General features: G+C 34.4%; 2 protein-coding genes across 2 annotated transcripts in view; one reads left to right on the forward strand and one right to left on the reverse strand.

Moving 5' to 3' along the window:
- The first annotated feature begins 1,502 nt into the window (after window positions 1–1,502).
- On the forward strand, window positions 1,503–3,854 carry LOC136272702 (uncharacterized). The gene has a single exon (XM_066074900.1). The coding sequence runs from the start codon at window positions 1,988–1,990 to the stop codon at window positions 3,506–3,508; it is 1,521 nt and encodes a 506-aa protein (XP_065930972.1). The 5' UTR covers window positions 1,503–1,987; the 3' UTR covers window positions 3,509–3,854.
- A 3,173-nt stretch (window positions 3,855–7,027) lies between these two features.
- Window positions 7,028–25,145, reverse strand: part of LOC105348246 (short transient receptor potential channel 7) — a 29,236-nt gene continuing 11,118 nt past the window's right edge. The window contains exons 3-16 of the mRNA XM_066074901.1: window positions 24,955–25,125; window positions 21,984–22,475; window positions 21,649–21,825; window positions 21,280–21,444; window positions 20,270–20,525; window positions 19,441–19,580; window positions 19,210–19,309; window positions 16,395–16,546; window positions 15,972–16,126; window positions 15,499–15,694; window positions 10,000–10,194; window positions 8,959–9,054; window positions 8,635–8,701; window positions 7,028–8,520 (exon numbers count right to left, since the gene is read on the reverse strand). Coding sequence (XP_065930973.1) covers window positions 8,126–8,520; window positions 8,635–8,701; window positions 8,959–9,054; window positions 10,000–10,194; window positions 15,499–15,694; window positions 15,972–16,126; window positions 16,395–16,546; window positions 19,210–19,309; window positions 19,441–19,580; window positions 20,270–20,525; window positions 21,280–21,444; window positions 21,649–21,825; window positions 21,984–22,475; window positions 24,955–25,125 — 2,757 coding nt within the window. The 3' untranslated portion in view covers window positions 7,028–8,125. The remainder of the gene's footprint in view (window positions 8,521–8,634; window positions 8,702–8,958; window positions 9,055–9,999; window positions 10,195–15,498; window positions 15,695–15,971; window positions 16,127–16,394; window positions 16,547–19,209; window positions 19,310–19,440; window positions 19,581–20,269; window positions 20,526–21,279; window positions 21,445–21,648; window positions 21,826–21,983; window positions 22,476–24,954; window positions 25,126–25,145) is intronic.

A 25,145-nucleotide genomic window follows, 5' to 3' on the forward strand; every position in this document is an offset into this window, starting at 1 on the left:
TTTGTTGTGAGTGAAATGGCTCAGTGGTTAGAGCACCAGGTAACTTTATAGAACATAGGTTTTTAGGTTGTGGGTACGATACCACCAAAACTTAAGGATTTATTATTTTTTTTCTTATCGTTTTTGAAATATTTCAAACTGAATATAGTTAGAAATTACCCTTTTGTAAACTTTTGTATCATAACATATCGAATATATTTAATTGAAAAAAATGTTAAATTTGAAATTGTATTTAACGACTAAACCAAATGGGCAGTTGCATCATCTTATTCCCCCATCTTCTTAATTAATCAAGATTCTGACCTTGACAGTGCTGCTGTACGCTACGGTGCCATAATGGGGGAGAGTTATATCATAACCATGACAAGCGTGAAGTATTACCATGATTACTGGGAAGCATAATGGAAACTTTATACACACGGTTTACGTAATAACCCACTAGTATTGTATCATGTTGACGTATTGGTTACAGCCTGGTACGATATTCTCTAAGATTTGTGTTATAATGAATGTATTGTTTTTTGTATTCATTTTGTAATAATTGAATACAATAATTTGTAATAATTAACTCTGACTCTTTGAAGATATTGGGCTAATTATGTATCAAAAATAAAACTTTCCATTAAAAACAATGATTTTTCTTTTATATTAGATATTTTGAGCTATATAAAGATCATATATAACAAGGAATATTCATGTATAATAAATATTCACAGACTCGCATATTAAACAATAAAATGCGGGATATGAAGGTGGCGACATTGCAGAAAAAAAAGTAATTTTTTCTGCAATGATCGCATAGTCCGCACGAATCATCAAAGAACGCATTTCATTGTTTATATTTACATCTTTCTTTCAACAAATTAATAAATTGGTTGTAAAAATTCAATAAAATTCTCTTAGTTACTGTTAATGTACATTAGTACATTAGCTAAAAGAAACGGCCATATCGTCTCAAATTGGAATTTGTGTCTGACATCATCATGGTTATCTCGTGCAGTCCGTGATTTCTCTTAGGTCGGTGTAGGTTTCGACCAGTTCATAAACGGGGCGTGTAGATTTAAATTCAGTCTGGTTGTTTCTATAAAGCTATATGAATTTTCGTAAGAAATAGGGTGAATCATACTCGGTAGATATATATACATGTATATGAAAATGTCTACACATCACTTTGATAGGTTTACATATTTTGTTTTTGTTTGTTATTTGTTTGTTGTTGTTTTTTGAAATTATAGATATATTGCCTATCAATGCATTGGTAAACCCTGCTCGTTCCTTCCTTCAACACAATACAGTTAAGACTTTCCTCCATGACTACACCTTGTTAAGATTTGTAAAATTAACGTAAAATAAATAAATGATACCAATACCGTTGTCTGTTTTAATCGTCTTTGTAATAATGGAATTAATGTACAAATGCGACTTTATTTTCAGACAATTCAACTTTAATACCAGTATTAACGTTACCTTTAGTTAACCCCAATACTAACCCTGGTTTGCAGTTTAGTAAGGAATTAGATCACATCAAGTGCCCGGGAGTCCAAAATGTTCTTTTTAAAAAGACTGATTCCAAAGAGCATTACATACGTGCAAACTTGGCATTCATCTGGTCAAACTGGTGTGTATTATGGCCCACAACAAAGAACGAGTACGAGTTGTGTTGACAAAGCGCATTTATATTAAATAGACGCTATTAAAGCCTTATAAATAATTCACGAAAGAACTGAAAACGGACAAATCAGTCAAGAACTGGAAAGAGAAGTGCACATTTCTTTTGGAATTTTTGTGTGTATACTTTGCAGCTATGATAGTTCTGACAATAATATTGCAGCCATTCTTGAAATGCGAACGCTCTTCTCATTCAACCTATACGGTAAGATCAACAGAAGAATTTAGGGGGCCATTCATCTGAGGAAAAATTCTTCCACATTTCATTTGTATTGATTTGATCCGAAGGAAAAAGGACTGTTATAAATATTATGGATATATGAAAGATTCGGCGATGCAGAGGTATAGGATAAGGTGCACACGGAAACACATTGTGCTGGTCGCGATCGTCTGCCTAGCCTTAACTGGACTAGTAATGAAAACGCACCTTGTTCAGCGCGTCCACTGTGTTGGAGTTTTGGGGGACCGCTACATTTCGTACGTGAAGGAAACAAAAATCGTCTTTCCTACAGAGACAGAATTGATGGGATATGACTACAATACTCTTGGTTGTCTGTATGAAATGTACACAAGAACGCTGCAGTACCATTGCAGAAGAGTACGGAGGTTTGGAGAAATTCCCAGAAGAGGGTGGTACTTGTGTCTGGACTTTCTGAAAACTTCACCCATCAACTGTACCATTGTTTCGGCAAATCCTGCTTTCGACGAGCGTTCTTTTGTAAAACACATTCAAAAATACTGTAACGCAAACTACAAAATATTAAACAACATAGACTTTGGTAAAACCACGTTGATTGAAGAAATCGACGTAGTAACATTTTCCGTTACAAAAGTAGGTGATTTTGATAAGTTGAAGAAAACTTTGGATACATATGATAACAATGTACGCCAGTTATTACTGGAAATTCGTCCCTGGGATAAATCCCCTTCCGAGGTAAGGAACCTCTTATCCAGTCTGGAAGACCTCTCTAGGAGAGACTTTAAGCTGGTTTGGTTCGATATACCTTATAGCTGTGTACCTTTCTTTAATAACCGCGAATCAAGCTGCATTAGTCTCAGTTATGTGCGGGTAAATAGTAAATTAGGCCAATTTCTGGTGAAAACTGACACAAGGTCCTTAGTTTTGCCATCGCCCGAAATCTGGGTGGAATTTTCACGGATTGAAGCGGTGCGTTCATTGTACCATGAATACCTCTCCACTGTCCAATTCCACTGCAAGCACGTGGTTAGAATGGGGAAAGTAAGTGATGGTGGCTGGGATGTCTGCCATGATTACATGTTCATGCCATCACCCACGTCCCCCTGTATAATTTACTCTTTCGGAATACAAAACGACTTTTCATTTGATAACGACATTTCGAACACGTACGGATGTTACGTTTTTTCGTTTGATCCTAGCATGGGTGTAAGCGACCACCGACATTCAGAGAAGGTGTACTTCTATAACAAGGGACTGTATAACAAAGAGACAGTTGTGAAAAGGAAAAACACATATTGGCATATGGATTCATTGGACGGGATTCGAAAACAACTGAATCATGTACAAACTCCAATCAAAATTCTTAAAATGGATATAGAACATTCCGAATGGATTTCTTTAAAGCAAATAATTGACACTGGCCAACTTAGAGATGTGGAACAATTACTTATAGAATTTCATGGTAATGGGGATAAAGCAAAACTGATGATTCTAAAACGACTTTATGATATAGGTTTCCGAATATTTTGGCACCACAAAAATCCATACGCTGCATTCTATGATGATCAAATTGCAAGAAGCAGAGCGAACGAAATATCTTTTATCAATGTTGATTTCCTGAGGCAGCAAGGGACGCTTTGAGGATTAGACTCATTAATTAATAATTAGATTAATGCAAACCATGTTTATCTAGTCTATCGATATATTCAAATGTATTTTTAAACCAGATTGAGATCTGACATTCTTTTTACAATATATATGGAAACATTGACACCCCTCTAAGTTCTATTTTGGTACTTTTTAAAACTCAGTAAATTAATCATTTTTAATTACCATTTTATTTTCTATTCATATGGATAATCATTATTGTTTGATGAATGAATAAATATTGACTGCTATTTAAGATTTTATCAAACGCGTTGAGAAAATAGTCGAATGAATCATGCAGACGTTTAATTTTGAAATGTTGTTTTTTATTATCAGTACAAGAATGTATAGATTAAATGTTCCTCAGATATAAGTAAAATTGTGTAAACTTGTTCAACAATATAAACCACAGTTTGTGCTGAAATAAGGAAATTTATACAAACAAGAGGCCCATGGGCCACAACGCTCACCTGAACAGCAGTTCCTTGTAACATTACATTTCGTAGCATAATTATGCTTTTTCTATTTTAAACATTGAACCCCTTTCTGGGGACCCAGTTATGGTCCGAGGTTTATGGTTGGCTTGAACAACATAAATAGTAACATAGGAATGAAAATGTGAAGCACTGCGGTGGGACCGCACGTACACAACCTGAAAAACTGAACATAGCAGAGTTCCACTTCAAGAGGAATAACTCTCAGACTGTACAGAACACAAGAAAGATAACTCTTGGTTCCACTACATTAGAGTTTACACAATTTGAGGATCCTTGCATAGTAATCTCACAAACTGTAGCATTATAGTTCTCGAGAAAAACTTTTTAAAAACATTTTCAATATATCTTTCTATGTTAAACTTTGAACCCCTCTTGGGGCCACAGTATTAGTCCAGTGCTAAAGTTTTAATTATTTGGAATCTACATTATTTAAGGATGCTTGCCTAGTTATCTCACAAGCTGAAGCATTATAGTTCCCTAGAAAAAGATTTTTCAACATTTTCCCTCTATATTTCTATGCTAAACTTTGAACACCTCTTGGGGCCCCAGTATTAGATTGAGATCACGGCTTTTATAATTTCGAATCTACACTATTTGAGGGTGCTGACGTAGTTATCTGACAAATTGATGCATTGTAGTTCTCGAAAAGAAGATTTTTAAACATTTTCCATATATACCGGTACTTCTACATTTAACTTTAAACCCATCTTGGGTCTCTAGTATTAGTCCAGGGGTCACTATTTTAAAACTGTCAAACCTTCATTATCCAAGGTTGTATGCATGATAGTAATCTCACAAATTGAAGCATTGTAGTTCTCGAGAAGAAGATTTTTTAACATGTTACCTTTATATTTCTTTAATAAATTTTGACCCCATCTTGGGGCCCCAGTATTGGTCCGGGGGTCACGATTTTACCAATTAGGAATCTACATAAGCGAAGGATGCATGCATAGAAATTCCACAAACTAAAACATTGTAGTTCTTGAGAAGAAAATTTTTAAACTTTTCCTTTATGTTTTTTAAAATGTTTAAATTTTGAACCCCTCTTGGTGCCCATCAATTGTCCGGGAGTTACAATTTTTTGAATCTACATTATTTAAGGATGTACATGTATGCATAGTAATATCCCAAACAGTTGCACTATAGTTCTTGAGAAGAAGATTTTAAAACATTTTCCTACATATGTTAAAATCTAAACCCCTACTGGGGCCCCACTTTTTGTTCGGGGGTCACGATTTTTACAATCTTCACTATGTATACAACCTTTTGTGTATGTATTGGCATTTTTGGTGAAGTGGTTCTTGAGAAGAAAATTTTTAAACATTTTTCATATGTAGTTCTATGTTAAACTTTGAACCCCGCCTGGGGCCCCAGTCTTGGTCCGAGGGTCACGATTTCTACAATTTAGAATCTTCATTATACATACAAGCTTTTGTGTAAATATTGGCATTTCTGGTGCAGTGGTTCTTGAAAAGAAGATTTTTTAAACATTTTCCTAAGGTATTTCTATGTTAAACTTTGAACCCCGCCTGGGGCCCCAGTCTTGGTCCGAGGGGCACGATTTTTACAATTTAAAATCTTCACTATATATACAAGCTTTTGTGTAAATATTGGCATTTCTGGTGCAGTGGTTCTTGAGAAGAAGATTTTTAAACATTTTCCTATGTATTTCTATGTTAAACTTTGAACCCCGCCTGGGGCCCCAGTTTTGGTCCGAGGGTCACGATTTTTACAATTTAGAATCTTCACTATGTATACAAGCTTTTGTGTAAATATTGGCATTTCTGGTGCAGTGGTTCTTGAGAAGAAGATTTTAAAAAAAATTTCCATATGTTGTTCTATGTTAAACTTTGAACCCCGCCTGGGGCCCCAGTTTTGGTCCGAGGGTCACCATTTTTACAATTTAGAATCTTCACTATATATAAAAGCTTTTGTGTAAATATTGGCATTTCTGGTGCAGTGGTTCTTGAGAAGAAGATTTTTTAAACATTTTCCTATGTATTTCTATGTTAAACTTTGAACCCCGCCTGGGGCCCCAGTTTTGGTCCGAGGATCACGATTTTTACAATTTAGAATCTTCACTATATATACAAGCTTTTGTGTAAATATTGGCATTTCTGGTGCCGTGGTTCTTGAGAAGAAGATTTTTAAAGACATGCACCCTAAACTTACTGTTTCGCAATTATCTCCCTTTTGAAAAGGGCTGTGCCCTTTATTTTAACAATTTATAACCCCCTTTCCATAAGGATGCTTTGTACCAAATTTGGTTAAATTTGGCCCAGTGGTTTTTGAGAAGAAGTTGAAAATGTGAAAAGTTTACAGACGGACGGACAGACAGACGGACGGACGGACGGACGGACGGACGGACGGACGACGGACAACGGGTGATCAGAAAAGCTCACTTGAACCTTCGGTTCAGGTGAGCTAAAAACAAAATCGCATCGAAATTGACTCATTTAAATTTAAGAAACCATTGTGTGTATGAGATCCTTATTATAACAGAACTGCGGTAGGCTCTAATGCATTATTTTGTAACATACATGTACATTGTCTGGATTCTTTTTTTTTTATTATAATGCGCTCTGATCAGCCACGGTTTTAAAAGATCACTCAAGCTGGTTTTTTACTTATAATATTATTTATATTGTTTATTACATTTGAACGTACATGCTCATTGAGCTATTTACATGTACATAGGTAAAACATTTCGCGAAAAAAAAACGCGAAACTTTCAGAAATAAACGCGTAACTTATCGCGAAAGTTTTGCGTGTATTCGCGGTAAGTTATTTTTTTTAACCTACGAAAGTGAGCGTAATGGGCTTCCGTTCACCCGGTGCTTTGTATTACTCATCATATGAACAGGCCAAATAGGAAACTAATTTTCTTTTTCATTCATTTTTTGTTAAAAAAAAACTTCTTCCTTCACAAGATTGCAATATAATTTGCACTATTACGAATGAAACCTGATGTTGATTAAAGACATTTTATGAAAGACAAGAAAAAAAAATCTTTTTGCATTAAGATGCCCGCATCTTTTCTTTTATTATTATTATAAAACGATATAAATTGGTAGGGAACCAAAACATCTATAATACAGAAATCGATAAACATCGTAAAACAAATAATGATAAAACAAATAGTGATGATAATAATATTACAAGACTGATAAAAATCTCCTTCAGATCATTACATACATTATGTGTATCATGCACATGTACAGGGTGTGAAAGACTATCACATTTCAGGAAGTTGGGATATCGTAAGTTGTAAATATCTTCATTCTTTTTTGTAGATAGTCAGAGATACAATGTAAGGTGTAGTAGCAGTAAAAATTACTGTGTCTATACAGTTGGAAAAAAAGTTTAACTTTGGTGTTAAGGCTCAATTTGATTAGTTCAAACAAGCAAGTCCACATCAAGGTTCATCCTAATATAACTTGCATTTTTAAATGCGCTTGACGTAACAAAAAGGATGAGGACACATGTTTCTTATGAAGAAGAAAAATCAAATAAAAGGAAGTGATTTTTATCTTAACACATGGTATCTGTTTTAATTTATATTTAAATTCCAAACATCACCTTTCAAAGAGATCGACCACATTTTACAGCAACTTCTAATGCTGTTTTATTTTTACATTTTCATACAAATCCAAAAAATAATCATAATTTAAACAACACTTACTGTATAAAATATACTTGTAACCTTTTGAAATATTGAATTAAAGTAAAATTCATGACTGACAGATGCATATGACATTTTATGTAATCACCTCGATAATAAATAGAAACCGGCAAGATACCAAACATGTGCCCGGCATTCGCATTACTCTAATCTGTATCACTGCGGGGGGGGGGGGGGGGTGATGAGGTGGGGAGGGGTGTAGTTACCTGCAAATTTTATCTTACCAGCGTCAAAAATGAATAAACCTGTAATAATATACAAAACCAACAACACAGAACTCACGTACTAGCTGATGTTATGGGTTATCACATATGGGAGGGAAACATACATCAATCTACACAAATAAAGACGTACATAGTTCCTTCTGAAGGAAAAAAAATCCACATCTTTTTTCAAACAACTCAATCATGTCATTCAAATATGCACAACGTTCTATTTCCCGTTTTGATTTATTGAATTTTCATCACTTTTACTAATATCTTCTGCTATATCTCCAGCTGTGCTTTCATTCTCGTTTTCAATTAAATCATTCCCGGCATAATGCTCGTCTGCAGACGATGCGCTATCAATCGACCAATAGGAACTGTCGAACAGTTTGGATCGTCTGCTCGGGGTGATCGGTTCCGGTTCTTCCGGAAGGTCCTCCAATACATCTGGGTTCATTTTTTGAAGAACCTTCCTTTGTTGTTGAATAAGGAAATCCAATTTTGTCTCTAGTTTTTGCACTTTTATCTCAACAAATTTGATGTGTCTTTTCTTTTGTTGCAATTGGTTTAGAATTTCGTAGCGGAAACTTGATATGTCTTGTTTCAATTCATCAAGTTCACCTGGAATGGTGAGAACACATGAAAATCAGAATTCTTTTAAACATACTAGTTTTATTAAAAATTATTAACACGACCAGAGAACGGGAGGATTTTGAATAGAATGAAATGACTTACCGTCTCTGTTTTCTACATCTCTTTCCATGTCGAAAACAAAGCGCTTCACAATCCTCTTCATCACTTTCTGCATTTGAGAAGAGGGTTTTTGTTACATAGTGATAAAAAAATATTAGTAAATGACATGTGAATGCGACATTTTATCAAAAGGAGGCATTTTTCACATAGCTTTAGGTCTGTGTCGCAATCTCTTAATTCACTTTAATATATTAATGAAAACATACATGTATCTATACATAAATGATGCAGAAATTGCATCAGAAAATCATTTTTTTTCATATTCCCACCATATGATGCTTTTTTGAGAAGAGCTAAGCCTTCTACCTTATAGGTTAGTTTTCCACCTTCTTGAAGCCCTCGACTGGAATCATTACGCATGTAGCCATTTGTTAACTTCTGCTCAAGTTGTTTCCCAGGAGGCTATCGGGAAACAGAAACTAAATCAATTTTTCTTTTAGTGTATTACGCATGTACATACATGAATGTCATTCTATCATAATGAATAAGACACGTTAACCGTTGAACTTTGTATCAAAGATAAAATGTATACATTTTCACAATACAGTCATGTCGCTTATAATCGTTGGGGTTTATTTTCATATATTAACGTTCATAACCCGTTAATCTACTGTCAGAATTCACATAATTAATTGTCTTTTTATTTAAATAACAATCTCATATCTCATAAAACATTGTGGCACTGTAAAATTAGTTGAATTCTGTGATAATATTAATTAACTTTTTTATCGTATCTACTCATTAATTATCTATTAATTATGTAATTTATCAAAGTTAAAAACTCTCTTATGTCATTGTATTCAAACGTTTTCTAATATATTCAGTTGTTTTGTTTTTCAACCGAATAATTGTAATTGCAAGTAAACCGAATTCCACATCAATGCAACTTGATGCAGAAGATGGTACAACTACGTTTACTTATATTTAGATTTGTTGAGTGTAGCACGGTTTATCAAAGGATGAAATATCAATTTCTGATTGACTCCCTAATTTCAAAGTCCAACTCCAAGGCCATTTGAACCGAATAACAGACACATTACTAATGGCAAAAAGCAAACAAATTTCCCAAAGCTAAAAAATTCCCAATTTAATTATAATTTACTACTAGCTGTCGTGAGAGCAGTGAATTTGGGATAAATATTGCATATACGGGGGGGGGGGGATCATATATAAGTCATTTTGGGGAGCTACTGCTTCAAAACAAAGAATACCAGTTATAATTACAAGAAATTATGCCAGGCGGGTGGAGAGACCAATGAAGAGACCGACGTACATATTAGATAGCATACGGAAAACGTAATAAAGACAAAACTAATGATTCGATAAATGTATGCTACGTCAACAAACCCTTGCATCCTCTACGTCATCAAAATCCTGCGTTGTTGCACTTTCTTCGTTTTTACAACAGCAGTAGGCGAATAATCTACAAATAGACCTAGGCGTTGGAAAGATGTTGAAAGGAACGGGCAGTTCGCCATTGTTTTTTATGAATTCCATATAAATCTTGCTTCTTGCAAACTTCCACTCAGTATCGGCTTCTTCCTGTAACACAAAATCATTAGACTTATAGGCTTGATATAGACTTCATATAATCGAGACAAATTGACCAAGTAAGAGAACGAAATCGTTTTCAACGTTACAAAACCCTATCAAATACATCTATTACATTAAAAAGTGAAATAAGAATAGTCTAACATTTTTCTTGAAAGAAGCTTCGTTACTGACAGGCAATTATCGATTAAAAAATATGCTGATTGATCTCAAAACATATTTAAGGTCTTCCGTTACAACGGAAGACCTTCTAGTGATTGTAATGTTTTTTATTATTAAGGTCTTCCGTTTCCAACGGAAGACCTTATTGTTATTGCTTTGTTTCTTTTTCACTATTATTTTTATTGTTTTTTTTTTCTGTCACGTTTTCTCAAAAATGCTTCAGCCAATTTTCATGAAATTTTCAGATCTTATTCATGACAAAATTTGTAAGAAAAGTATACGGGCTTTTTTTGATCGTCACTTCCGGTACCGAGATATTAAAGATTTTACGTTTTTGCTTGTTCACGATTTTTCTCAAAAAGTATTTACGATAGAAACTTCAAATTTTCAGAGATGGTAGAGAGTGAACGGCCGCAGTGCCCTTCGCATATCTGAACGTCTGCCGTCACTTCCGGTCGTCACCGGAAGGAAATGAAAAACCTTAATTTTTCTAATTTTTAGATTTGAATTTTATTTATGTTTTTATTCGATAGAGACGCTTAAAACACTTCAGAATATGAAATTTGTGTTAAAATCGATCCAGGCATTCCCGAGATTTTGAGTTCAAAAGTTCTGAAGCGAGAGTCCGCGTAGCTCAGTCGTTAGAGTGTTGGACTTGTGCCCAGGCGACCCGGGTTCCATCCCCGAGTGCCGATTATTTGTTCTTCCCTAATTTTCTTTTGTTTAACGATTTTACCTTTAAAATGATGGTTTTTATTGTTTTCCGTTTTATTTTTATCAGAAATAAAAATAATAACAGCTTTTTTAGTACAAATATAGAGCTCGTTTTTGTCAGCAGTTCGCATCGCCGCCATCAAAGACATGCCGCCGAAGCGCCCCTGCAGTACGACCGCATTAGAGTTCACTGGGTCGCTTTGCCGGCATCAAAGAAATGCCGCCATCTCAATGACTGTATGCACACAACATTTAGCAATGCACCAACGTTATTCTACATGACCTTAAAAGGAGGACTGATTAGTATTTGTTCACATATATAGATACACGCTTGCATGTGTGCATGCGTTTATTGACATTCGTTGCTGATATACTGATTCCCTAAACACTATAAAAAACTAGAAAATCTCTCTCTCTCTCTCTCTCTCTCTCTCTCTCTCTCTCTCTCTCTCTCTCTCTCTCTCTCTCTCTCTCTCTCTCTCTCTCTAAAGTACTTGTACAGGTAACATGCAGTAAATTGGATAGAGGCTAAATGTACATTGGCGTCCAAAAAGTATACATGTATTTATTTCAAGTTACGGGATAATGTCTATGGATTCAAATAATTTGAAATTCATTGCTTAATGATTGTCTTCATACTGATTGGAAGTCAACGCTAAAATTAAAAATGGTGGACTTTTTCCTTTTTTTGTGCATGTCTATATACTGATACAAATCTGTTGCCTGTCTAGGATTAAGAAAAACCTCCAAAGTTTATACACGTAACTATACAAACGAACGGGTGACTGCGACAAGGTTTGAAAACTGACCAGCCGTTTATGAGTGTTTGAGCCTAAGATAAACAGATGTTAAAAAATCAATAGTTACATCTTTCAAACAACGCTTATACATTGTTCTAACATATGTATATTGTTTAGAAATTGTGTAATTTGTGATATTTAGAATTTAATAGTCTACGTTTAATATAGAAGTCACCGACCGACCCCCCCCCCCCCATTCATAAAATCATTTAGTTTTTCTGGCCCGATTTTCCTTGATCTTTGATCTTGGGCCTTTAATTTCAACTAAGTACCATTCTAGATTACTGTACTAATTACCAGACCAATTCGTTCATTATAAACAGAGTTATGAAGTTTTTGGCATTTGAGTTTCAATTGTCGTGATTGACATGTACTGTAAAATAAATAATAACTCCCAAGCCCTTCACTCAATCCTAATGAAAATTCGTGAAAATGAACCTCGGACCCCATTCTTATTGTCTGCCAAATATGCAGCGGATTGAACAATCAAGTCGAAATTCCTGAGATTAAACGGCGCTTATTGCCTATACCGGAAAATTAAATTTACACAGTACACGCACCGACACACCCCCCCCCCCCCCTCCTATTCAGAAAATCATTTAGTTTTTCTGGCCTGATTTTACTGGATATTTCATCTTGAACCTTTATTTTCAGCCTAGTTCAATTCTAGATTACTGTACTACATGTAATGACCGAATCCGAGATCCACACCTCAAAATTCTATTTTCGATTTATTTACGACGAAAATCAAGCTCAGGTTTTTTCACCCCCCCCCCCTCCAGACACCCCTGCGAATGTTATTGTCATTCAAATTTTAGACCACGTGGTTTTATTTTACCCTTTCAGTTTCGCAGTAAAAATCGTACCTCGTGTATAAAGTCTATTTCACAGTACATGTATCTAGGTTCTTAATATAGGTAGTCAAATATAAAATCTAGAGGTTTATTGATTTTAAACTTTATCTTCATTAATTGGTGAATAAAATGTGTTCTAGAAATAAATGTGACTATACAAAAATTAGTTTTTGTTTGCTGTTGCAACAACTAACATGTTTAAAAGAGATCCCTCCTGAGGATTAATTTTTTATCCGCGCCTGACCTAGTAATAACATCAATAGTGAAACAGACTATACCATTTTATGCAGAATGTTCCTTGAAAATGGCTCGATATACTAAGTTTTAATGCAAAACAGACACCCACTATTTTTTTTTAAAACATGGTATTGCACACCACAAGCATCAAACATGGCTATGATTTTATTAAGCAACCCAATGGTTATATTTTCAACCACTCTACACGTGTTTGAACACGAACGATAACTCTGTTCTGAATATTATCGTTTAATATAAATAACTGCTGGATGGTAAAATAAGACATACATCTTGAAAGCTTTTCATGTTTTAACATAAATCATAGTAGGATGTGATATGAAAAACGACCAGTACTTACGTATTTTGAGAATATTATCCGAACACTTACACTTCCGCTCGAAATTTCACAGGAAGTGAACAAATATCGGTGAAGTCTCGTGAACTTTCATTCGAGCACCTCTGGATTTATTACTTACTTAGCAACGATAAAGAAAACATTCCGAACACATTCGCAGGGGTGCAGACACAAACAAGCATAAATATTTCAAATGACCTCGCACTGTTACCAAACCTGAATAGTCAGACATCTTACACGTTGTTTTTCATCTCATACAAAAACTCAGCTCTTCTCCCGGGCGGAAACGCCCCAAATTCAAAGACAAATTCGGGAATTATTTCGCGTCAGCCATGTTTTGAGACATCTGCAAAGACTGTGTGTTCTAATCTCGCCGGAGCCAAGATTTGTTCTTTCTCTCTATTTCTTTCTCTCCTTTTTATTTAATTTTCTAACTAAAATATTCAACATAAGAGGGTTGTTGGACTAAAGTTCAAGTTGAAAAACACTCTTCAATTAAGATTCAGACAAAAACAGTCTTTTATTATTAGGGTCTTCCGTCTTCAGCGGAAGACCCTTCTATTCTTATTGTTATTAGGGTCTTCCGTTTACAAAGGAAGACCCTCTTTTTTTTCTTCGGTTTCTTTTTATTACAGGTTATTAGACGTGTTATTAGGTCAAAAGACCTCTTATTTAATATGAAATATATGGGGCTGGTCCTTCAAATTAGGGATCCAACGGGGTGTATAATCCTTCATCCATCGCTCTTTAAGATCACATCTGCATTTCCTGATATGTTTCGTTGATGAAGATAAAAGTCAAGGTCATTTCCTCTTCTAAAAATCGGACGGAAGACCTCCTCGTTGCTCGCAACGAGATCGTGTCTAGTTATTATTATTATTATTTTTTTCCCAGTTTTTGTCCACAAGATATCTCAGAGATGGCTTGATAGATTTACTTGAAATTTTCAGGATTGATAGAAAATGATCATATCTCTAGGCGATTTTTTTATTTTTTTAAAATTCATTTCCTGTCGTCCGTTTCCTGTCCCGCGACAAAAAGCTTGTCACATCGAGATCTCAGAAACGATAAAGATTTGAACATCCAAACTTTGAGGGATGATAGACCTATAGTTGTAGATGTGTTTAAACATTTTTGTTTTGTTCGGCGTAACTTCCGGTCGTCACCGGAAGCTCTTCAAATTTTTTTGTTTTTACGTATTTAATGTTTTTTCCATAGAATAAAGATATTAGTATAGATCCTAACATATGTCATCTATACAATGTTGAATAAACAAAAAAATTCTACTTCCGGTGAGATATCTCGATTATCTCAGGAAGCTTTTTTAAAACATATTTTGTACCCGCAAGTTCTCAGGTACTGTACGTGATCAAGACACGAAACTTTTACTTATCATAGACATTTGATTGAAGATGTGTTTAAACAGTTTCATTTTGTCTTCCGTCACTTCCGGTCCACAGCGGAAGAGTTCAAACAAATCAAACTGTCTATCCGTTTAACTGTTTTAATTTGATAGTTTTAGCTACTTCGATGAATAATAATGTAAAATAGTAAAGTAACACGATATAAAAAATTTAAATTTCATTAAGCACTTCCGTTTGTCCTTTTTCTGTCCCGAGACAAAAAACCTTATATCGACGAGATCTCAAAAACGGTAACGACTTCAACAACCAAACTTTGTAGGATTATAGACATGTGTATGGACACGTGTTAACACTATTTTATTTCATCCGGCGTAACTTCCGGTCTGCACAGGAAGTACACCCAATTTTGATATTTTTAAAAATATTTTGGTTATTTAGCATTGAAGTAACATTTTAGCTATAGAAATACAAAAAGTCATCTACACATGGTAAAAAAAAGTTCTACTTCCGGTGAGACATCTCATATATCTCAGATAGCCTTCTTTTTTGAAAACAAAGAATAAATAAGATCTCAGAAACTATGATAGATCAAGACACAAAACTTATATATATTATTCATTTTCTGTTTACAAGATAACTGGATTTCTTGTGCAGATTAATACATGAGGAACGGAAGACCTTTTTGTTGCTATAGCAACAAGAGTCTAGTTTACTTTTATAATTCTATTTGAAGCAAATTTTATAATAACATTAATTGTAAAAATTGAAATTTCTTTTTTTTGCATTCCTGGAGATAGAGTCTACGTTACCTGTATTTTCTCGAAGGACCTAGACATCATGGCAATCAACATGTTCAGCAACACAATCACCGTGGCTATGTTGTAAGCACCAAAGATCCAGTACCCTACGTTCTGTGTGAAATAGTGATTGAACTCGCCGAGTTCCACGGCGGTGGCTTCACCCATAGAAAACAACGACCAGAATACAGTGTGAAACGTGGTCGGACTGTAAATAGACACGTCCTAGTGTGTATGGTGGAAGTCATTCATTTCTTTCTAAATATTTGAATGTCTGATAATTTTTGAATTTTTCTTTTAAGATCAAATTGTAATTCTTAGAATGTAAGTTTGCATGATTTCGCGTAGAAATTTTCTTTTATTAACTTCAGTTTGAATGCCATTTGTACGAAAAAAGCTTTATGATGATGTCTTCCATCTAGCAGTAAAACAAAAGAACAATGTTAAGGATGTGGGGAAAACTTCGGTTAAACCGTAATACTTACAATCCAAAAGCTTTTTCTGCTGACGTAGTAACATTGTTTGGGATGAATTCAATAAATCGTCTGGTTTCTTTAGGATAGTACCAGTAGAGGTTGTGTAAACCAACCAGGAATGCCACAAACACAACCAGAAAGATGACAGCAAACTTCAGGATATCCTTTAACAACAAAACACTCATACTTTACTAAACGTTGTAAGCAAAAGAATCATTATTTTATTTATTCAATTATGATTTTTCGACTTGGTCTCATTTCTAGCATACGTAACTCATGAAAACATTATAATATCATCTATCAATCTAATACTTTACATCACATCAATAAGATTATTTTAAGTCGGAACGCAACACATGAAATTATACCATTTCATAGGCAGGGCATTAGCTAAACTGATAAGATAATTTACAGGATGCGATAAAGCCTTACACCGATCATCCGTGTCAAAGATATCTGCATCGGCCCAAAAAGCTCATACGCATGTAACACGTGCGTCACACGACAAAAACTGATGACGTTTGCTATGGCGAACATTCCGTCTGCTACGTTGTGCGGGTCGACTGAGTCCCAGTAGAAGCGATCTAAAATTCAAATCAAAGGTAACTTTTTTTTCATAGCAAAGTATAATCTTTTAACTATGACCACAATCTCCTTAATGCACGTGTGATTTCATAATAATAACCAAACACTTTTAGCAAATAAAAATCAACATAATTTTCCAGACCACTAAGTGGGTTTTTTACCTAATTCAGTCAAATGTCAATTTGTCTTCCTAAAATGATTTTAATTACTGAATCAGGAACAAAAGTCCCTCACTTCTTTAAATGAGGCTTGGTCTAATTATTTCTACCTAAAATGTTTTTGATGAATTTTCTTGCATCCAGTTTTACTTCTTTATTAATCATTTTAAGATAAAAAAAATTTATTTACCACACGGATTCCCTATGGGGTCGTTTCGAAAGTAAATTTTTATTATGGCACCCTATGGGAATTTCTTGAAAAAGTTTTCACATTTTCCCAAAATTTTCTGTCTTTCCCAAGGGATTTTTTTTTCTATCCGCTATTGCAAAAAGTAAACAAGAGGCCAATAGGCCCTTACGGTCACCTGAGTAGCATACTAGTATAACCCATTATGATACACAAACATGTCGAGGAGTCTCATATATGCATTTAATTAGGTTTCATTCTGGAGTAGAAAAATTATAAATTTGTAATGACGACTACCTCCCTGCCTGAAATCTTTCAAAAAGAACTATGAAACCTATAATTTTGGCAAAAAAGATCTGGTCTACAAAATCATGAATTCAGTTTTCCTTTCAGGTGTGTGAGAGTAAAGAAGATAATTTTTAAACATTATATGCATTAACACCTACACATCCATTTTGGCCCTGTCCTAGAGTCAAAACCTATACTCCAGGGGACATGAAATTTAAAATTCAGTTTAAGTTACCGGGAAACGATGACGCGTGAGATAAGGCCATTCTAAGTGTTTTCTATGTTTAGCGTCCGCGATTGGTTTTCAGATGTAAAAATAAAAAAACCCCACAATGGTTGTTCATAAAATTCGATCGGTTTTTTTTTTATATCGGGCTCGGGATCGCACTTTTAAATCGGGATCGGAAATCTTTATAATGTAAATATTTATAAACAACATTCAAAATGCAAAATGTCAGTTCTACTATAATGGAGGGAATTTATTTGTTTTTTATTTCTTATATGAAGTTTTGTGCCAAAGATATTGATTTTTTTTATCACATTATTTGTTATTTTTGTTACAAAATGAAGAAAATACTTCAAAATATGTATTATAAGTTTTATTTTGTTGAACTTTTAAAGTTGTGTGTTTTTTCTAAGACTTGTGGGGGTTTTTCTGATAGAAAGATAGGTTTTTGAGTTTTGGGTGGACGCTAAACTAAGAAAAAACTTGCAATGGTCTATGCGCCATTGTAGCATCTTACCCTATCAAGATCATACAATTCCAGTTTCTCAGCTCATAAACGTTACATATAATGTTAATTTTGTAAAAATTAAAAAAAAACAAAATTAAAAAAATCCCCGAAAAAAACACAATACAAAAAAAAGTTGTAACTTTGCACCTAAGGCTGCATGAAAAAAAAAACGCGCGAAGGCATTCACACTCTAACTATGCTCGGGCTCGTTAAATTACAATTTTATCGTGTATAATTTCGTCGTATTGTTGTCGTATGATGAAATAATATACCAAGCCTAAAAACAGTGGGAAGAAAAAAGTAGAACAACCCCTTTTTAATTTCATTACCTCCTTATAATACCGAATCGATTTGAATATGTTAACTATTGTAGCATTAAAACAAGTTTTAAAGCTCATGCCTCTATATCTTATCTACAAAAGCTTCAGATTTGTTCGCTTTTCCCTATTTTCCATTTTATTATCAAACTAATAAAAGGTTATTTAATGCAAAGTACCGCTCCGAAAGCATATTTCATAATGGCTCATATTTTTTACAAGCATGAACTTGTCAACTAAGGCCAAATAATACAGAGTAGAGCAAAAATCGGATTAATAAAACGTTATTAATCTCGAGACTACGATAAAAACTGACATTTTCCCAATAACTTCATTATAATGATAATAATAATAATCTTTTATTGATTGCATGGGCTGTATGTTCCTAATTAGGGAAACTGTACGAGCAAATTTGAACGGAATATGGAACATTATCACGTTTTTCAGTTCGTTGATTCGTTCTTTCAATCAAGTAAGCAAAATATTAAGGTACATTACTTCATTACAAAGCCTCACAAGTAGCTGCAATATAAACCCATAAGTGGCTCTCATCAGTTAAACAAACAAAAATTGAAGAGCCAATTCATTATAAAATGCATAAATTTACAATATTCCTTCGAAGAAAAAAGCTTCGATTGGTGAGAGATACCATTAACAGCAAACAGCACAAATTAAAGGACTTCTGGAAATGTTTGATTTAGATAAGGGAAAAATACACTAAAAATACAGCATCACAAAACATCATATTGAATGTACTGGATCCTTTACGACCATTTGGAGAATCACATTCAACAATGGCACCAACTGATTATAAATTAGACACTTGTATACTAGGCCACTTTTCATTAGTTTTCTCTATATATAGTTTAATCAGCAGGTGCGTCTTTTGTCATATGTCGTATCCACTGATATTTCTTTCTCTAAAGATTCAATTATAAGTGCGACATACTGAATTTTTTAACAAAAGGAAGTATTTACCTGCAATTACCCAGTAAAGTTGCTTCCCCGCTTCATGGCTACCATATAGCAGCTCTCTCCAAGAAGAAAAACTCTCAAAATACGTCAGAGCCGTTCTAGTCTGAATTTCAAATCCCAACATATTTTACTACTCACTTCCTAATGTTATCGAGTACTATACTTTTAATAGTTTTTATTTGAAAATGCGCAATAATCAACATGGAAAGGAGAACTGTGAAGGATTTTGTTTACCTTCATGATGCTGATATACTTCAGAGTGAAAGAAGTGATATACAGCGTCAGGAGAGACACGTCCATGTAGTTATACAGAGAGTCGAAATAGTTGGCGATTCCCTCACTGTACACCTGCTTCGTTTCTTGTAACAGCATTCCTACAAAGGCTCAAATACACCAATAAATCTGTCACCATTCTTTTTGTAATTATGTTGAACTGTAGCGTTTCATATTATATTGAATCTTTTCATCTTTTCAAGAATTATCATACAACTCTCTAGACTCGCTGTGTCTTGATAGCTTAAGTTCGGTTTTAAATTTTTGGAACCATTACAGTGACTTCAAGGGTTTACGATCCATTCCGCTCTCTATATAATCTCAGCGAGATTCGTCGAGACCAAATATTTTTGACGGACGTTTTTTCGAAAGAGACGTCCGTCAAAAGTTTTCAGTCTCGACGAATCTCGCTAAGATTACTCTCTATGTGCAGAGTAGATCGAAAACCTCTGCCTAGCTAAGTTGTACAGGAGTGGAGTGGATCGTAAACCCTTGGATGATGAAGTTGCAGTGACCTTAGCATGTAAGAATTAAACAATATACCGGTATATCTTATTAACAACAAGCTTAAGAAAAACACGGTGCGAATCAAACTGATGATTACTAAATCTTAGACGATTACAAAAATTATCTGAAAATATCAATTGTCCCGAAGTAACACGTAGGTGTGAAACTACAGTAATTCATCACCTGTACGACTTATACATTCTTTTTATGTACATGTATATGAGCATAAATCTCTTAATATTTTTCAAATCAACGGAAAAAGTTTGTAAATTCTTGTATTTACCGAAAATCCAAAGAGACAAGAGAAAAGTTATTATGTCTGGACTGTAAACTCGAATGGCAAAATCGCTTGGTAATGGCTGGGAGCTTTGATTTCTGTACCAGGAATACTTCTCGTGTATTGTAAGAAAAAAGGAGAGCTTATTCGTGTCCGTCACTCCTTCCGCCAGGGTAGATATCAGTATAAGCGTTAGAAACATGAGGAAGGAGATTGTATGACCGATAAAACGGATACAGGGGGTCTCTATCCACTTTCCAGCCTGTCAGAGAAGATATCAAAATTAAAGCTTTCGCGTCTTTAAACAGTAATACATATGTACATGTATGTGGACATGTACGACGCAGATTGTCAAGAAGTATGTAGTATGGTTCGTAGTACAATTATTGTGAAATTCGATGTGTATATCGTCATGTTTATATAGTATAATTGATTGAGTTTTTAATGCAATCTTCCCTTCGTGCGTCCTCTTTGAAAGAAGGTAGACGGACCTAAAATGATCTACAACGTACCGCCGGACTTTGCACTTCTTCTCCATTGTTATTGCAGAAAATGTATGAAGCTTAAACTGATATTTATTTTATCGGTTGAAATACAAGATCATATTCCAGTGATCTAATTTACGAGCGATTTATTGTTTTTACAAGATTTTCTAACTAAAAAACAAACAACAACAACAAAACTAAAATCTAGATTCGAATTTCTCTGGAAAAATACTAAAATAAGGTATGCTCTCACAGACGTCATTATATCACGCTTTTCTGTGATGTTTAAATCTACAAAATTGACCGTCATCAAATACTCGCAGAATAACACAAATATGATCTGAAAACAATATTTAACTTGACAAAAAACTACTAAATATAATCAGTACCAATGAACCGAACTGAATACTTTTTCAAAAATAAGCGGAAAGATGCAAATAAATGGAAAGCCTGGTAACAAGCAAAACTCAACATGTACAACTGTTATTAATTCTGCTTTACATTATTATAATTGTCGTATGGATAACATACCTTTGTACTTGGAGCCAACCAATAAAACAGCGACATAAATGGGAACAACAGGGACACACCCATCACAATGAAGATCCTAACTACCCAATGGGATCGCTCTATCAGACGGAAGTCGTCGTACCAAATGCTAACCAGCTTCTGCTGGCAGCTCGGATGAGCCACAAACTAAAAAATAATTTGGCAAAAAGAATTAAAAACATTTTTTCCCCATTTCATCACGTCATCAGACCCACTTTAAAAATAAAAAAAAACTGTAAGGAATGCTTTTAAATGGTATCTTGACAAATGCAAGAATTCTCGTCGAGTTTTCAAGACTGTTGAGCGAGTTCTTGTGCAATTCTTAAAGATTCAGAGAAAAAGACTGCTCACCTTTTTCTCGTTACATTGTATGGCCATTTGTAATCTAGCCAATAGATCATAAGATTCATCCCGCGGATCTCGGCGCTTCTTGTTAATGAGTTTCTCCAGCTCATCGTGACCTCTGACCTTGTCCAACAGTTTGACCACGTAATCACTTAGCTGGTCAGCCAATGCTAGATACTCTGTCTGGACACACCAAATGCAAGAATATAATTAATATTTGTATTAAAGAGCAGCAAACCAATTAAAACCAAATTGTTACATGCCAAAATGCAGACTTTATTTCAATTCTGTCGTGCTTTACTAGTTGTTCACATGACTAACGAATACTTCGACATACACACCTTAAAGCTTTTTTCAATAGTTGAAACATAGCGAAGTTCTCTGGCCAGGTCAAATGCCGTCAATACCGGGTCTTCGCTTGTTAGCGAAATGTATGTACAGCTTGCTAAGCCTTTGTAAGCGTTTAAGCGGGTTTTAGCTAAGCGAAGCTCATCAAACTCCAGCTTGTTGCTGCATTCTTGACAGTTACAATAATAATGATGAGGTTTGTTAATTTTCTCTCCTCGAAGAAGAAGTAATTGTACTATCTCAATCTGATTCCTTTCTGCTGCCAGTATGAGCGGGGTTATGTCAGAAGAGAATGGCGAATCTTCTTTTGTCTGGTTGAAGAAGTGGTCGGTCTCTCCAATTCTCTTGTTTTTGGGCTTTATTTCTATATACCTTGGATGCTTTAAGATACATTCTGCAATGTGCTCATGGCCTTTGCTGATGGCATGCAGCAGGGCTTCGTGTATGTTTGATATATTTGAATGCCTAAGTAGCAGTTCTACAACCTGAAATAATTGTAAAAGATCTATAGTATTATCATACCGAATGTCACTTTTTGTTCACGTGTTGCAAATTTGCAAAAATTAGGTTAATTTTTTTTATCTCTTGGCCGAAGTCGGGATTTGCAAGTTTTAATTTTCTTTATTAAGAATAACCGCGATCTAGTAAAAATTCTCGCGCAAAAATGAATGTCCTGTAAAATTTAATATTAGATTTAATAGTATATTCACTTTTCGCTTTTTTAAATTCAGATTGCTTTCTTCTAAACTGTCATTATTTAACCAAAAACAAAAACAAAACAAAAATAATAATAATAATAATAAAGAAAAAGATTGGAAAGCAAAATCTGATATGCAGTAATGTAATTGATATTAAAAATGACAAATTTGTAATAAAAATTCTGTAAAAAATGATATCCATTTCATCTCAGACTTACATTAATATCGGAAGTCATTGGATGTATCTATCCTACGCACATATATCCTCTGAATAAGGAAGTCACTTATAAATGGTATCATGACGAGTACATATGTATAGTCATGATAGGAAAAATGAGACATGATCAATATAATACGTCTTAAAACGCATGGCATCTATCAAGTTAATACATATTAAACAGGTCCAGCAAACCATCAACTTTATTCCACACACAAACCATAAATTATTTCTTTTTTCATTAATTGAATTTCCCTTTAGATTGTTTTAATTTACAACTGCATGAAAACCAAACAGAATTCATGGAATCATTGAGGAATAGCGTCTGATAGGAAGTTAATTATTGATTTTGGTGCCGTTTGTTTGTCTTCTACTGTTTCGTATCCGATTGCTACTTATTTCAACATACTAATGTTAAACAGTTATCACCGCTACAGATCAAATTTGTCGTATATTCCATTTTTTTCTCTTCATTTCTTTCAAGAAATTTTAACCTACGTGCAAAATCTTGTACTGAGCTATTCTGAAAGTTTTTTCAGATGTGTTTAACTTTGGTTATAACCTAATAAACAATAAAAATGTCTTGTGTTAAACCATCAAGAGATCCTGAAAAGGTATATGTATCGGGGGTTGTCGGCTTCAACAGTATAATTATATCAGATGCGTGATAATAACACTCGTTTTCCTTCTGCGTGTTGTTAAACCAAATAATGCTCACTTACACGGCATTTCGACGATTTTATCCATTCAGTGAGATGTATATGTGTTTTCATATAAAATCGTTGATGGCAATTAAGTTGCCTTCAGAAAACCATTTATTTATGATAAACGAGGTCATTAGACCTGATGTTTATCAACCTGAAATTCGAAATTCGAAATCTTGCTTTTGAATTTCCTTGCTTAGTTGTTCCTGTCAGTGGCTTTGATTTTCCCTGAATCCATGTTTAATGAAAGAAAAAGTGAGCAAGCTCACATACCCCACGCTTCCCAGTCACTTGACAATGATACACATAATGATTGGCAAGTTATGCATTAAATACACAAAATAATTTGATAAAGGGCATTACTCGCAAAAAAAACCACCAGCTAAAACTTACTGCAAATATATTCCGTTGTCTTTAAAATAAAAACCTAAAAATTCAAAGTCCAAATGTGCCGAAATTAAGAAATTGCGCGTTTAAAAGGACCAAAATTCCCAGCAAAATAATGGAGTTGGAATTTCGAGGTATTATGCACGTCAACACAGCGTCCTAAATCCATACAAAGTGTCACTTATTTCCATTTAGCGGTTTAAAAGGAACATAGAACCTAGAACCAAAACTTAGAACCAAAAATCGAAGTTAAAAAGTGACGAAATTTTCAGAAAAAATAATGGAATCGGATTTCCCATGTAAAATATCTACACATTGTGTCCTAAATACCTACAAAGTTTCTCGAATTTCCACGCGGCAGTTCAAGAGGAGTTGGACAAAAAAAAAGATTGACTGACTGACTTCAAAAGTCAAAACACACGAACCTTAAAATTTTATTAGCATCTGCTTGTAACTAATCATACCTATATATTGTGATAAATTCAAGTTACTTTGAGGGTAATAGTTTGGGTTTTGGTTTATTGATGTATATAGATACATGTACATCACGTGAAAATATTAATTATCAAATTTGGTAAACATCATTGACGTTTCTAAATAAGTATATTCAAATGATGTGTGTTTTTTTTTCAACATCTTGCAAAGTTCTCTTTAAAACAGTTGTTTTATGTGATGGTATCCATTGCTTAAGCATAAACAGCCACGCAAAAGACAAATGAAGGGTCTCTCTATCACAGAGAATTTCTGACCATTACATTTATAATTACTGCTAGTATACCCCAAAAATGTTCTAAACCAATAGCCACACCCTATCTCAATGGTATTGGCGATGCCTTTATTTGTTGAAATTCAACTTGAAAAAAGTCCACATTTGTCGCCCCAATTCCATCTATGGACAATATTTAAATAATTTGATATGTTGCAAATTACTAGACTTCATTAGTTACAATGTACCAACCTCCAGGTGTTCATTGGCAACAGCCAGCTGTAGCGGTGTACGGCCGACTATGTCGGTGTAGTCCACAGAAAACGTTTGCTGTTCCCTCCCCTGTTCTTTCAAGATGGACTTGATGGTAGGGAAATCTCCAAACTCGGCAGCTTCTATAAATATTTCTTCAAGCTCCGACAACTGAAATAATATTAATTGTA

Source organism: Magallana gigas, chromosome 2, assembly GCF_963853765.1.
Source record: "Magallana gigas chromosome 2, xbMagGiga1.1, whole genome shotgun sequence".
Classification (NCBI taxonomy): Eukaryota; Metazoa; Mollusca; class Bivalvia; order Ostreida; family Ostreidae; genus Magallana; species Magallana gigas.

What these genes read in the sequence shown, in the direction of transcription:
- LOC136272702 (XM_066074900.1), top strand. Translation starts at nt 1,988, where the DNA reads ATGAAAGATTCGGCGATGCAGAGGTATAGGATAAGGTGCACACGGAAA.